The sequence below is a fragment of the Delphinus delphis genome, chromosome 9 (assembly GCF_949987515.2).
Source record: "Delphinus delphis chromosome 9, mDelDel1.2, whole genome shotgun sequence".
NCBI classification, from domain to species: Eukaryota; Metazoa; Chordata; class Mammalia; order Artiodactyla; family Delphinidae; genus Delphinus; species Delphinus delphis.
The window spans coordinates 83,237,218-83,253,202 of NC_082691.1; the positions used below are offsets into that span (position 1 = coordinate 83,237,218).

The 15,985-nt window shown below is 41.9% G+C and overlaps 1 protein-coding gene across 1 annotated transcript in view; it reads left to right on the forward strand.

The window, feature by feature from the left end:
* The window catches only part of SND1 (staphylococcal nuclease and tudor domain containing 1), a 417,946-nt gene that overhangs the window by 52,406 nt on the left and 349,555 nt on the right, over positions 1-15,985 (forward strand). Inside the window, exons 5-9 of the mRNA XM_060020832.1 lie at positions 424-584; positions 1,392-1,483; positions 2,106-2,264; positions 3,533-3,639; positions 5,893-5,983. Coding sequence (XP_059876815.1) covers positions 424-584; positions 1,392-1,483; positions 2,106-2,264; positions 3,533-3,639; positions 5,893-5,983 — 610 coding nt within the window. The remainder of the gene's footprint in view (positions 1-423; positions 585-1,391; positions 1,484-2,105; positions 2,265-3,532; positions 3,640-5,892; positions 5,984-15,985) is intronic.

Consider the following 15,985-nt stretch of genomic DNA (forward strand, 5'->3'; position numbering starts at 1 on the left):
GTAAGGGTGGTTCTTAGTCACTTTCCCTGCGCTGTGTCCTGCCGAGCTCTGCCCGGATTCTAGTTCCTGAATCTGGGGTGGTTAAATGAAGCTCTCCCTCCTGGAGCGGCTCCCTTCCGAGCCACCAGCTTGTTCTCTTGTAATCACTGATGGTGGCAGTACCGAGACGCGTGTTCTTTGGGTACTCTCATTAAATGCTGTTATGATTGAATCTTTTGTTTGAGGGAATAAGTCTGAAATCCAGAAGTTGCACTCATGATGGGTTTCTGTTTATAGGCGGGGGTCTGAAGCCACAGATGTGAAACAAACTCTTTGGTCTTTTCAAGGGGAGAAGTTGCTGAAGAAACCCAGAATCAAAGATGAGCCTGATATTTCTGTTGTGAATTCACTAACCACATGTGTTTATTATTTCTCACGTCCCAGTCCTGAGCAGAACCGGCTTTCGGAGTGTGAGGAGCAAGCAAAAGCAGCTAAGAAAGGAATGTGGAGTGAGGGGAATGGTTCACATACTCTCCGGGACCTCAAGTATACCATTGAGAACCCAAGGCACTTTGTGGACTCGCACCACCAGAAGCCTGTTAATGGTGAGGCTGTCGGGAAAAGACGGATGTGACTCAGGGTGATTTCTCTCTATCTGCTCTTGAGCTCCTTGAGGTTAATAAAAGCAATTCTGCTTTAGTGCCCAAGGGAAATTGTTAAGGGTAAAACAACACCCGGTATTTTGGAAGGGAGCTTGAATCCAGTTCATATAGGTTGCATCAGATGTATTTTGCTGAGGTTATTCCTTTGCGGCTACAAGCTAGTAAATTGCTGGTAATTTTGCACATGGGGGATCTTCCTATTTTCTCTAAAAGATGGCTACCTAAATACTGTCCCCAAAACGTCAAGGTAGACATGTGTATTCTGTATATAACGAAACACATATGCGTGTGCCCATGTGCGTGCATGCATACACACACACACACACACACACACACACACACACACACACACATTCTGTATAGTTCTTGGTCCTACTTTGAGATCATATTAACTTACAGACTCAGTAAAATAAAATTATTACCAATCCTGAATTGTTGTTATTTTTTTGCCAGGCACTCAGTACACAGATAAGCTTTGTTATCTGTAAGCTAGGTTGCTTAGGTGTAAGCCATGAGGTCCCAGAAGGTTCAAAAGACGTAGACGTTGGTCTGAACCAAATCCCCCAGGAATAGTTTGGGCAGGAGTCTGTTGTGTGAACACTCGTGATGTGCCGGTGCTTTGTCACCTCTTGGAGGGAGGCTTTCTTGGGGTTTGGGGGAGAGGAACTGCATTCTGGGCAGTTTGTTTGGGCATTGTTTATCCTCGGCACGACTTTTGCTATGACTCAAGGCGTTTGTTCTGTCATGCAGCTATCATCGAGCACGTGAGGGACGGCAGTGTGGTCAGGGCCCTGCTCCTGCCTGACTACTACCTGGTCACGGTCATGCTGTCAGGGATCAAGGTCAGATCATACATTGGGCTACAGGGTGGTGATAGGGTTTGTGGAAGCGTTCAGTGACAGACTCTTCTACTTGGGGACTTCGTATGTACTGTTTCTTTCTTGTATGGGCTGTTAACATTGACTAGAGTACTTTAAACTTTGCAGTTGGACAGTTCTAATTAGATCAAATAAGACGTTATTTTTTAAGTACTCAGGGTCTGTTTGGAGTGGGCTGTGCTGAGATTGTTGAAACCTAAGGAGGAGGGGATGGGAGGCTCTGAAGTTTGTTGAGTGTGGCTTGTCAGTATAAAATACCCATTTTGATTAAAGAGATAATCAGGGATTTAAAGCGAGGCATTGGTGAATCTCTACTTGGCAAGGGGTCATTTTCAAGTATTGATATAATTAAGATGATTTTCCCCATGGTAACATGAGTTTTGTTGGCTTTACCAAAAAGTGTGGGATGACGATATCTCTAGTTGCATTTTATCAGTATGCTTTAAAAAGGGTTGGAAGACCTGATTTGAGACCTTTCCAAGCTCAGTTTTGTGGGGTTTGTGCTTTTTGGACGGTTCCCTGTGGCCTGAGCGAGCCCAGCACTCACATTAGGCTGCGTCACCCACTCGCCTTACTTTTGCTTTAGTGCCCAACTTTTCGACGGGAAGCAGATGGCAGTGAAACACCAGAACCTTTTGCCGCAGAAGCCAAATTTTTCACCGAGTCTCGACTGCTTCAGAGAGATGTCCAGATCATTCTGGAGAGCTGCCACAACCAGAACATTCTGGGTACCATCCTTCATCCAGTGAGTGTGCCTATGCAGACTGGGCCATGTGGGGTGTGTGTGTGTGGGGTTCCACTTGGGGTTTGAAGAGCTGTAGTTTGCTTTTCTTCTTCCCCTGTATATTCTTGAGCCACTGAAATATCTTGGCAGGATTATAATCTACTGATTTTGAGGCCTTTTCTAGGGGGTTATCAGTTACCTGATAGAATTGGACAAATCTGCAACTTTGTACTTTTAGAAAACTCATCTCAGTTGTTACTGGGTTTATAAGGGGAGGAAGGACTCTAGCACTTATTTTCCCAAGGGCTGGTCCTAAAGCTTGCCAATAAGAAAGGTGGGAGGTTGCCACATCAGTGAGAAGTGGTGATGAAGCTTCTGGATGGGATTGGTGAGTTTTGTATGCAGGTCTAGAAGTTAGCTATGTGGGGTTTTGGTAGAACTCTGAAGAGGAAACCATTCTATGGAAAAACTGTTCCAGGCCTTATCCAGTTACTGCCTAACTCTGCTTTTGAGTAGGAACCAGGTTCTTTAAGTTCTTGTAGTTCTGACTATTGGGAGTTTTACTCTGTTGTATACTTTGGTAGGTGGGGTATTCTTGGATGGGAAATGACTTTGTTTTTTAGCACCCAAGTTTAAGTAGATTTTCATTATTGTAACCTCTATCCAATACAGAATAAACTATTGTTACTCTTTGGCTAAAGAATTCTTCCATGATGGCAGTTGTGGAAGGCTGGGAGGCTTGGTTTGGAATGTGCCAAGGTCATGTCTGTTTCTTCTGGAGTGCTAGCTGTCTGCCAGAGCCCTGCCAGATGGCTCTGTGTCACAGTAGAATGTGTATTGCAATTCACTGGGCAAAATGTAACTTAAGTTATCCCTTACTCAGCCTGTTCTTTAGCTTTCCCCTTATGAAAAGGGGAGTAAGTGCTGATCTCAGGGAAGGAAATAATAGGTATAATCTCTACTGAAGATTAACATCCTCAGCCCACAAGAAGAGCTATTGAAATGTCAATTCCATTCAATGCCACTAACATTTATCCTACCCCTGTTAAGTGAGAGTTACTGTGCTGGGTGTTGTGGGATGTGAAGCCAAGGCTGTTGAAAGGAGTCGCAGAGCAGCATCTCCCCTCTTATGGCTGATTTCTTAATGAGAGAAATGGCTCTTCTTTTTTTTTTTTTTAAACTGCAAAGTAGACTGTGGCAATGTTAATCATGTCAGAAGTCTAGAGAAACAGATTCTCTTGCAATAGAATCTAATCTATGCCTGCTTTCTCACGTGCCTCGTTTTTCAGAATGGCAACATCACAGAGCTCCTCCTGAAGGAAGGTTTTGCCCGCTGTGTGGATTGGTCGATTGCAGTTTACACACGGGGTGCAGAAAAGCTGAGGGCGGCTGAGAGGTAAGGTCTGTCGGGGAAGCCTTCCAGCCAAGGATCTTGGTAGGGATCTTCAGGGGAAGAAATCTAGGGATCTTCTCTCACCCATCCATGTCAGTGTAAAGGATTAGGGAAATTCCAAAAGAGGCCAGGATCTCAGAGAGGAGTGGCTTACTTATAAGTCTCCAGGTTCAGTCTAATTCAGTGCTGTATACTAAGGGCCTAGATTTTTCACTCAGACATTATTCTTCACCTGACTTGCTTTTTTAGCGTTTTCAGTACACTGTTTCTCCAAGCCCATCACTTAAATTCCAGGTTTTAGGCATTTGAAATGAAATAAACTTGAGGCTTATTTGAGGACAGTGAAATAGCTTATCAGCTACTTCCCGACATACAGGCTGGAGCCAGGCATATGATGGAAAGATAGAGCCGGTGGGTCCCCAAACAGAACTATCCAATGTTGTTGTGAGGCCTGATGCCCTAATTTATCTAACAGTATGTTGTAGTTATAAATGCTAATGCAACTGTGAGGTGTTTTTGGCTAGGTGCCTCATGGTTAAAGCAGATGTAGCAATAACTGATTTCCAGGCAAATGCTAGTTGGATCTTGCCAAGATCAGTGGCTGTTTCAAAATGTTTCCAGGTATATAGGTGAACTTGATGTTCCTGATGGGGCAGATGGAAGAAAATGAAGCAGGTAGATGAATAGAGATGATGTTCTCAAAGTCCCAGCAACTGTCTCTCAGGATACATTTAGGTAGAAGGCCAGGACCATTAGTGACAACGTTCCACTCAAGCCTGTGTGGCTTATTTCAGAGTCGTAAGACTATAACGGTCTTGATAACTTCACATTTTTGCCTTTGAGGTGCACAGCTAGGAGATGTGCAAGAACGTGAATTAAATGACTGTGTTTCCCCTTTGCTAGCTCTTTTACAGCTTTCTGTACCTGTAAGCAGAAATACTTGGGATTTTTTGTCTGGGCCATTTGATATGGCCTGCCTGACAAAGGTAGACTGATTGAAAAAACACAATGGTTGTACAAATTGTCTAGTATTTTTATGTTCCACAGTTAAATTCAAAAGATACAATACCCTTATCAAGCACAGCGTTCCAGATACCTCTGATTATTTCATGATGCTCAATTTTTTTATTGTTGTTCAGAAGATCCTGTAAGTCTATTATTCTAAATTATTATTTTGGTTGGTAGTTCTTTTTGCATTCTTTAAGTTCCTGCCTCTCTCTGAAGAAAGTGAGTTACAGTGACAGTAGTTTCTACATGTTTTATAACATCTATAAGAGATTTTTAAGAGTGCTCATCATTAAAAAACAGGTTTAGACCAAGGAATGCAAATCATGTTTCAGTGATATGATTACTTGCCTGTTGTTTTGCATGCTGTGTTATAGACTTGCTTGCATTGTTGGTAAATCTGTATTGAAGTATTTCATGTGCTTTACAACTACTACATGCTGCTTTTAAAGGTTGCAATACTGTTTTCAGAAATAATAGTTTAATAGTCCCTTTCCCCTCCATCCATTTATTTCTCAATAAATACTTTGACAGTTTTTTACTGATATATAATATATGTGTGTGCATATATATATGATTAAAAAAAAATCTTTGCACATATTCCCTTTCCCTCTCTTAATCTGACTCAAAAAAATGTCTCCTGGGCTTACTACTCTAAAACAAATTTCTGCCAGCATGATTTTTTACCTTTTGGCAGTGAAATTCTATTGGATTTTTGTCCATTTTTCATAATCATTAGTTGCACTAGAGTGACAATTTTGTTCTTGTTTTCCACATGGGCTTTGGGTTGCTGACAACCTTTTCATAATTCAAATGGAAATTGAGCAGGCCTATGCTTTTTAAAAAATATATTTGTTAGATGTGTGTGTTCTCCCTCCCATTTAAGAGAGTAGTTGCTCTGTGTTCGTCATTCCAGCGCCTGGCATTTAGTAATAGCTCAGGAGGTACTTGATAAGCCAAAAGAGCTAATTATTGAGGTGGACTTGTACTGTCCAGACTCAGAAAAGTGTACACCCAGACCTCAGCCTATCAGCCATGGGTTTATGGTATATATGCATCTTGGATAGTTCCGGTTGCTGTACAGTTTTTCTTGTGGCTGTCATGCTTTGTTCAGGTTTGATTGGCCGTTTCTGCTGGGTGCCTTGTCTATGAGATAGGGTAGGATTCTGTGCTGTTTGCTCCTGTGGTGATGGTGGATTCCATTGCTGACCTAGTCCATCTGAGTAATTTGCATCCTTGCCTTGTTGCCAGGTTTGCCAAGGAGCGCAGGCTGAGAATATGGAGAGACTATGTGGCTCCCACTGCTAATTTGGACCAAAAGGACAAGCAGTTTGTTGCCAAGGTGAGTCATTCTCAGCATCTGGAGATGCATTGTGGACGATGTCTAGTGATAATACAGAGCTCTGAATAATCAGTCAAGAGCTGAAGCATTTCTATTTTAGGCAAACCACTGCATGGCTTGCATGGATGTGTGTGCATGATTGCATGCACGTGTGTATTTATTGTAGCGGACTTAGAAACCATAAGAACTTAAATTTCTTGCCTTGAATTTGCATAACTTCACTAGAAGTTCATGGGTTAAAGTTGTAGACATTGACCCCTTGAAATCTCTCTCATATTCTGGAGGTTCTGTCCATTTAGCAAATGACATTCTCTTAGATTTTTCTTTTTTTGGCCATGCTGCATGGCCTGTAGGATCTTAGTTCCCACCAGGGATTGAACCTGGGCCAATGGCAGTGAAAGCACTGAGTCCTAACCACTGGACTGCCAGGGAACGCCCTCTCTTAGATTTCTTATGCCCAAGTATATATGACTTCAAATTTCTCTCCTTTCTGTTTTGGGACTCTTGTGGATTTGAATTTTTTCTAATGTGATGTGTTTTGTGTTTTTTTTTTAATTTAATTTTATTTATTTTTTATACAGCAGGTTCTTATTAGTCATCCATTTTATACACATCAGTGTATACATGTCAATCCCAATTGCCCAATTTATCACACCCCCCCCCCGTGGCTTCCCCGCCTTGGTGTCCATACGTTTGTTCTCTACATCTGTGTCTCTATTTCTGCCCTGAAAACCAGGTCATCTGTACCATTTTTCTAGGTTCCACATATATGCGTTAATATACGATATTTGTTTTTCTCTTTCTGACTTACTTCACTCTGTATGACAGTCTCTAGAAACATCCCCGTCTCTACAAATGACCCAATTTCGTTCCTTTTTATGGCTGAGTAATATTCCATTGTATATATGTACCAGATCTTCTTTATCCATTCGTCTGTTGATGGACATTTAGGTTGCTTCCATGACCTGGCTATTGTAAATAGTGCTGCAGTGAACATTGGGGCGCATGTGTCTTTTTGAATTATGGTTTTCTCTGGGCATATGCCCAGTAGTGGGATTGCTGGGTCATATGGTAATTCTATTTTTAGTTTTTTAAGGGACCTCCATACTGTTCTCCATAGTGGCTGTATCAATTTACATTCCCACCAACAGTGCAGGAGAGTTCCCTTTTCTCCACACCCTCTCCAGCATTTGTTGTTTGTAGATTTTCTGATGATGCCCATTCTAACTGGTGTGAAGTGATACCTCATTGTAGTTTTGATTTGCATTTCTCTAATAATTAGTGATGTGTTTTATTGAGGGCTCTCCACTGATGTGTCCTGAGATGGATTTCTCTGATGTGAACTAGAGCTACTGGATAGATTGTTTGGGTCCAGCAGGAGTGCTGTAGAAGTGTTTTTTCCTTCATTGTGGGGTTTGGTACCTTGAGTGTTAGAACCTGTGGTAGACCTCACTTTCCCAAAATTGCTAGTGTTTTTAACTGTTTGTTAATTTTGGCAAGACATAATGGAAGCTTTGTCTTTATGGACTTAAAGTGGTTAAATATCCATATCCTTGAGCTTGAGAAGTGGCTGTGCTAAAAATGTCTAATAGTGAGTTTAAGATGCAAAGCCACTAGGTGGCACTGTCAGTCTGAAAAATCCTGGAATGCTTTTTCTTAGAATGGTAAAATTTTAACAAGTCTCCGAGGAATTGGCTGAATTTCTTCACTTTCTTTTTTATGATGCCCAAAGTAGTAGGTCACAGAATGTTCAAGCGGCCCCTTCCCTCTTCTGGTAGATGGTCTCTAAGCACCTGTAAGATTAAGTATAATCGTGACTTTTAGTGGACATTAGTGGGAGGAGCCCCTGGTTGGATACTCCCTATGCATCTTCCACATCTTGATGAAGATCAGAATGGACCCCTGCTTCTTTTTGTGAGGACCATACTAGTTTGGGAACTTGGGCATGGCTACTCTGCCTAACTGAAACTTACTTGGTGTGTTTATGTTTCCTATAATCTGTTCTAAAGACTACACTGCACAATGAAAGGATGATAATTCACTCACTAAGGAGGCAGGCCTTCCATTTTTCACCATCATCACTTTGGGCATCTGTGATATTAGTGATATAGATGACCCTTGGGAGGGTCTCATTATCCTGTACTGTCCCTAGCAGCCCCTCCTCAGTTGAAATTGAGTTTGTAGAGAAACCTAGAAGATTTTGAAGGGTTTTTTGGCCTTGGCAGGTTGGGGAACCTAAGGCATTGCTGAAGAAAAATTCTTCAGCTAAAGGATTAGACAATTGAGTCAGTGGCTTTGCATTTATCTTGAATATGATTTTATTGATAACTAGAAAAAGGAGAGCTTTAGGACATTTATAGGACATTTCTTCCATTTTAAAAAATCCAGGATCCCAGAATCTATGTTTTGTCTTTTTTGTTTTAAAACAGGGTGAGGCATTTTTTTTGCTTTTGTTTTTAATTACAATGAAGTTTTATTTGTTACAATGCCAGAGTAGAGGAGATTGCCTCCAAAAGCCAACTGATTAAGGATCTTGTAGTATCCTAAACATAAATTTAGGTCATTTGGATATAGACTTGTTCAGAGAGTAGAGAGAAAAAGGTGTTTATAGGTAGATAAATGGTTTTTGAAACTTACTGAATTTTGGAAATTCTTCAGCCTTATTTTTGTTTTTAAAACAGGAAAAAACATAAAAAAGAAGGAAAAACACTCATACTAGATGGAATTACTATGACACAGGTTTTTTTTTTTTTTTAAAAAACAAAGTTGATCATACTGTCAATCTCGGAGGTTGGCAAACTATGGCCCACGGGCCAGATTTGGCCCGTCACTTGTTTTTGTGTGGCCTGTGAGCTAAGAATGGATTTTACGTAGAAAAAAATTTCTGTGGCACATTGAAATAATATGAAATTCAAATTTCAGTGTCATGAGTAAGTTGGCACATAGCCATGTCTGTTCGTTTACATATTGTCTAGAGCTGTTTTTGTGATACGGTGGCAGAGGTGAATGGTTGTGACAGAGACCATATGGCCTGCAAAGCCTAAAATATTTGCTATCTGGCCCTTTACCGAAGAAGTCTGCTGACCCTTGATCTATACCAGTCCTACTCAGAGTACCTTGATATGATATAAGGAGCTTGAGCCAGAATGTAAACCAAGGCATTGCTGCTTTCATCAAGAAAATCTTGCTACAGAAAAATGTTCTTGGTGATGTAGTTGATTTATGTTCTGCTACAAGTGCCTTATCTCATTGCAGACTGGCAGCAACTTTTGAATAGTCCTGACTTGTATTCCTTTGTATATAATTTTTAAGTTTGTAAGTTTTTATTTTTAACACGTAAACATTTTTAAAGAACTCTAGGGTCTTCTTAAGAAATGTACTGTCTGGGGGCTTCACTGGTTGTGCAGTGGTTAAGAATCCACCTGCCAATGCAGGGGACACGGGTTTGATCCCTGGCCCGGGAAGATCCCACATGTCGCGGAGCAACTAAGCCCATGCGCCACAACTACTGAGCCTGTGCTCTAGAGCATGTGAGCCACAACTACTGAACCCACGTGCCACAACTACTGAAGTCTGTGCTCCTAGAGCCCGCGCACTGCAATGAAGAGCAGCCCCTGCTCGCAGCAACTGGAGAAAGCCTGCATGCAGCAACGAAGACCCAATGCAGCCAAAAATAAATAAATAAATAAATAAATAAATAAAATTTTTAAAAAAGAGTGGTGACCTCCCAAAACAACACTGCAAAGGCTGAGTCACTTTAAAAAAAAAAGGAAAAGAAAAACAGAAATGTACTGTTTCCCTCTCCCTTGAGGCAGCCATTTATGTAAACATTTTTAAAGAACTCTATTCTCTGCTTAAGAAATGTACTGTTTGTTTCCCTCTCCCTCGAGGCAGCCATTTTCAACTCTTTGCTAATCCATGTCTTGGAATAAAATGTTACATTGCTCACTCTTGATTTTTCAGGCATAACCCCTTTTCCTTCACACCATAGAAGGAGAAGATTTAGTTTTTTCACACATGGGTGTGCATGTATTTTTCTCTATGCCTTCTAATAGGACTATACCATAATTCTGGCTCAGTTAATATTCAATGTTTACTTTGTAAATGCTAATCACTTCCGAGCCATATAGCATATTATGAATACTTTTCATTTCCTGCATGATTTTTTGTTTTCCCTGGAGGTAATAATTATTTTAAAATTTATGTATATATCTTTCTCATACATATTAATTCAGCCCCCACATTCTGGCTGTCTAAATCTCTTCTCAAGACATTGATTCAGTCTGTTATCCTTTATCTTTTTCAATACTACTTTCCAGGAGCCTTGTAACCTGTACCAGCCTGGATTAGTTCTTGTTTTTTCTTTTATAAAGCTGTCATCTTTCGATTTCTTTACCATTATCCTGAGTTTTTCTTTGCCTCACTCCTGGATTGGTACTGTGTTTGCTGGATCTTTTGGCTTCTTTATGATTTACTACTTTATTTCGGTGGCACACATTCTGTAGCTTCTTGGGAAAAGAGTGCTTGGTAGGTAAATTTTTTGAGACCTTTCATATCTACTCTGTTATTACACATGATAGTTTAGGTGGGTATAGAATTTTATGTTAGAAGTTATTTTCTTTTAGAATTATGAAGTCATTGCTCCACTGTCATTTATCTATTGGAGTTTTTTTTTTTCCATGTATTTTAGTGGTCTGATCTCTCATCCTTATGATATATTTTTTATTTCTGTAAGCTGTTAGCAAATTCTTCTTTATTCTGAAATTTCACAATGATGCTCTTTGTTTACCCATGTGTGAGCACGTTGTGGTTTAATTTTTAGTCCTTTATGTCTGGGAATTTCAACTATTTTGTTGTTGATTTCCATCTTGTTTATCTGCTCTCTGTTTTTCTAGAATTCCTGTTTGGATGTTTGAATTCGTGCACTAGTCATCTAATTTTTTCTTAATATTTTCCATCTTTTTGTCTTTTCTTTCTAGATATCTTCATATTTGTCTCTCATCTCTTCTATTAGACATTTCATTTATGATGCTGTATTTTAATTTCTAAGAGCTTTCTTTGTTCTCTGAATGTTTCTCTTATACTGTTTAAAAAATAACATGTAATACTTATTTCAGAGATGAATATCATCTGTTAGGCTTTTGAGGAATTAATAATAATTTTTTGAAGATTTTTTTCTCCCTGCATAGTCTTTGTTGTCTAAGTTGTTTTTAATTCTCTTTGGTTATTTTGACCCCTTATTTTCCGTATTAGAGGCTTTCCTCAGTTATGTGGTGATCCTTGGTTGTCTCTCTCAAAGAATTAGGTATTCAACCCTGGCTTAGGAGCAATGAACTCATGTATGGGATTTAGGGTATACATCTTGAAATCCAGGTGCTTCTTACATAGATTTTAAACCAGTCCTAGTTTTGGGCCTTATTTTCATCCCCCCTTGAGATTCCTGATTTGATAGTTTCTTACTCTTGGGTAGGGGAAGTCTGCAGTATCAATCAGAAAGGCTATTTTCTTTTCTCACCACTAGCTCAGGATGTAGCTTTTGTGAGTCTGTGGAGTCAGTTACCACTCATCCCTCTGCTTTCCAGCTTCCAGGTTTTGTTGCTATATTCTTCTCTCCCATTATCTTTGTCCTTTTGGGCTTTTGGCAAACAACAAAACAAAACAAAATAAAAAACAGCCCCCCAAACCCTTTATTTTTGTGTAGAGTTATTTAGGGAGAGTAACAGAATAAATATTTGAACTTGCTTTAGTTCACAGTGTTCCATTATAAGGCTGCATCGTAATTTATTTAACTAGTCCCCAGTAAGTTATTACGTAGTTTATCACGTTTCCAGTTTTTAGACAATGGAATAAATCTCTCTGTAAATGGCAGTTGTTTCCTTAGGAGTATTTTGGAGGATATTTGCTCCCCAGGAATGGTAACTAGTGTACATCCCATGTGTGTTCATTTTCTAATATGTTGTAGAGCGGAGCTTGACCAACTTTTTCTTAAAGGACTATATAGTAAATATTTTAGGCTTTCTGGGTCATACAGTCTCTTTGCAACTACTCAATTCTGCCACTGTAGCAAGAAAACAGCTGTGGGTAATATGTAAATGATGGGCGTGGCTGTGTTCCACTAAAACTTTATTTACAAGAGTAAGTGGTGGGCCCTTGGCCACAGTTTACCAAACCCTGTTGTAGAACATGGGATATCAGCATTAAATGTAAAAGGGAAAATGATCTGTATTTCTTTTCACAAGCTAGAACCCAGCTGCAGTTTTGTAGTCATTTTGCCGAATTTAAAACATTTGTTAATGACAAACTACTCTTTCAAGGAAACCTAAAAAGGTCCTAAGCACGTGCCTTGGGCCCTCCCTACCATAGTCTGATGGTCATGCAAGTTCTCGCTGAAGGATTCTGCTCTGAGCCTGATGTGACCCTAAGGCCTGAACAAATAGAGTGACTGCTGAAGAGAGGACCACTCTCTCCCAGGAGTTAATTGTACAGGGAACAGCTAAATAGCCTGCAAAGCCTGCTAAAGGTGACCTGTGAACTCTTTAACCAGGTGCCTCTGGGACCCTCTGGGTGACTTCTGGAACTGACGCAAAGCTGTAGGTTGGAATGTTGGCCGAGAGTCTCACTTCTGAGAAATTTGAAACTCAACAAAGTATTCTCTGGATACATGGGGCACTGAAAGAGTGGTTTCCATTCTCTGCTTAAGCAGCTTCTCTTCTTAAGGAAGGAGATGCTAGGGAGGGCTATCCTTGTCTCTCCAGGTTAGCAGAGAGGAATGTTCACTTCACAGCGATTAGCTGAGCCTACTTGAGACTTTTGTGCCTGTCGTGGCTTGCCAGTTTCCTGCCTGCCTTCCCTGTGGCGTTTTAGCTGATCTGTGCTGTTGGTAGCCATATGGTCCCTTGAGCACATGGCTTGGCATCCCTGTCCCTGCTGCTGGATGCTTGGGCCTTGCAGATTTCACAGACCTGAATAACACTTGGGGGTGGGGAGAGGGGGTGGAGTCTTCTCACTGCCCGGCCTGGTAAGATAGAGGCCTCTAGCTTGGTTCTCTGTACCAACTGATTGCTTAACCAACAGAGCCCCACACTAGGTGCTTTGAGAAGATGCAAAAGAATGAGAAGTGGTTCCCGTTCTCAAGGAGCTTATTACCCTTCAGGGCTTCATCCGGGAGATAACCCTAAGTAGTTAGCTGTGTGATATTGTTGGCCGTGTCCAGTTCTGGAGGTCAGGTTATAAGCTATCCATGGATGCAGTGGATTCTAGTACTTACTGGGTTTGGCCCTGATGATTTTTTGCTGTGCAAGAATGTCATAGCTTTGAATGGAGCTCATTATCATGTCTCTCTGAGATGGTTTTCTTTGTTTTTGCGGTACTCAGGCCTCTCACTGTTGCGGCCGCTCCCGTTGCGGAGCACAGGCTCTGGACGCACAGGCTCAGCACCCATGGCTCACGGGCCCAGCTGCTCCGTGGCACGTGGGATCTTCCCGGACCGGGGCACGAACCCGTGTCCCCTGCATTGGCAGGCGGACTCTCAACCACTGTGCCACCAGGGAAGCCCTCGGAGATGTTTTTTAAGGAAGGATATTTAGTAATTTTGGCTAGACTTTTATATTCCTATTTGGTAACTTGGAGAGAACAAAAAATACTAGCTACTTCCTTGACCTTTTGTCATATGGCTTTCAGATGAAAAGGAAGTTCTGGGGATGGTCTGGCTAGGAAGGTGGCCCCTCCTATACCAAAACGAGGTCAAGACTTGGTTTGTAGCCTAAGTTAGCAAACTAATTTGCTGATAAGAAAATGATTGAATTAGGAAAGACTTGTAAACATTTACCTAGCTTTTTAAATTGAGACTTTATTTTTAGAAGAGTTTTAGATTTACAGAAAAATTAACAGATACTACGGAGTTCCCACATTACCCCCTTTCACCACTCCCCCCAGCTTCCCTTATTATTATCTGACATGATTATGGCACGTCGACTGTAAGTAGTATATCGGCATTGATACGTTATTATCAACTAAAATTACTTTCCCTCTAATGTCTGTTTTCTGTTGCAGAATCTCATCCTCAATAGCACGCTAAATTTAGTTGTCATATCTCGTTAAGCTCCTCTTGGATTTGATGGTTTCTCAGATTTTCTTTGCTTTTGATGACCTTGACAGTTACGAGGAGTATGGGTTGGGTATTTTGTGGGCTGCCCCTCTGTGGGAATTTGTCTGGTGCTTGGCTTCCTTTTAAGTACCCCTTAAGGTGTCCAGTTTGTTGGCTTGCGCTTAGGTGCCTAGGGGTATTTGCCTCAGAAAGTGGCGCTTTGTATTGTGTGAGGACAAAGGGTGGCAGCTGTGCTGTTCTGGGGGCTGGGGAAGGGATCTGTGCAGTGAGCCCCGGCCATTGCTGTAACTGGGTGGGGTGCTCCGTATTTCCCCCACTTTGGTGTTGTTTCACTAGTGTTTCCAGGAGTAGCTTGGGGAGAACAGACCTGGCAGACAGCCTCGGGGAGCAGGAGAGGCAGCCGGATGTCAGTGGAAAGGGTGTTTGCTGTCCCATTTCCAGTGGCCCCATCGGGGGCGCTCGCTGGTGGTGCCTGAAGGAGCCCTGTTTGGGCTGATGTTCCTTTTCTTCCTATCTGGTACTGATAACTTAGGCAGCTTTGGGAGAACTGATGGTTGTGTCTGGGGACTCTTCTGAGGGTCTCTAGCGCAGGAGGCTGTTGTTGGCTCTTTATGTTCATTGCATGGATGCCGCAGGGTTTTTACAAGCTGAGCAGCAGCAGCCCTTTGCATCCAGAGCGCAGCACTGTGGATGGGCTCCGCAGATGGGGAGTGTGGCAGGAGGCCAGGGGGAGGGATGGACGTCCCTTGCCCCTGACAGCACGCTGCCATTTTCCTGACTTTTGGCAGCCCTTAGTCTGCGCGTGTCATCAAGCCACTCATTTTTCCTTTTACAGTTTAGGTCTAAGAAATGGGGAGGGAATTGGATTTAGGGCATATATCTCAAGTTCAGCCAGTGACCTTTTTTTCTGTGTTGATTCTGCTCTTGGAGCGTGTGGTAGGGTAGGGTGTGTGTGTGAGTGTGTGAGTGTGTGTGTGTGTGTGTGTGTGTGTTTTGACTAGGGATCAGTAGCTTGTGGAGAAAGTAAGCGATGATGTGGGCATACTTCAGAATGTCCTGATGAAAAGCACCATCAGAAATATTACTGTTATAAATGTGGTCTGTGATGGTGCTGACGAGCAGGCTTTGGATAGTCATCCGCTCTGCATTTTACTTATTGCACAGTGTGTGACTGTAACTACTGTTTTATTGTTTCTTCCATGTCTCTGCCCAGGAGCTGCTTGTTCTCCGGACAGTAATGACACAATTTACAGAGGAATAAAACACCATAAACCACACGCGCGCGCGCGCGCGCACACTCACACCCCTTCAGAAGGGCAGACCTCGTTTAGCTGGCAGCGTCAGAGTGTACAGTTCCTGAAGAGGAGGTTGCTAATCAGGGAGATGCCGAGCAGAGTCTGCTGCTGAGGCCTGAAATTTACAGCCCCAAGAAGCCGTTTGCTGCTGCCGCGGCTGCTAACGCATCATAAGGGGTGACGAATACCAGTAACTTGTCACCGGGGTGTGCTTAGATCTTCACATTCTGTAATCAGGGGGTGAAGGTGCGAGCACTATGATACTTTCCCTGGTTGTATTTCTCTCTGAGCATGACTAGGGAGTAGAGAATGTCTAGATATTTCTCATGTCTTGATTACAGGAAGCTTCCCTATGTTTTTGGCAATTGACAATTTAATAGGAGTTAGTTTTGCAGTGAGAGGAATGTGTAGCTTGGTCCATCATTGAGATGTAGGAAATACTGTGATGTGCGTGCACTTGAGATGCCTGCTGATTACTGTATCTGTTGGGCAGTGGTCCTGTACTTTTGAGGGAGGAGCAGTATTGATTTGCTGTACGAGCTGTTTTGCTTGGTTTGGCTTTGTGGAATTTTTGGTTTGAAGGTGGGATAGCAGTATAGC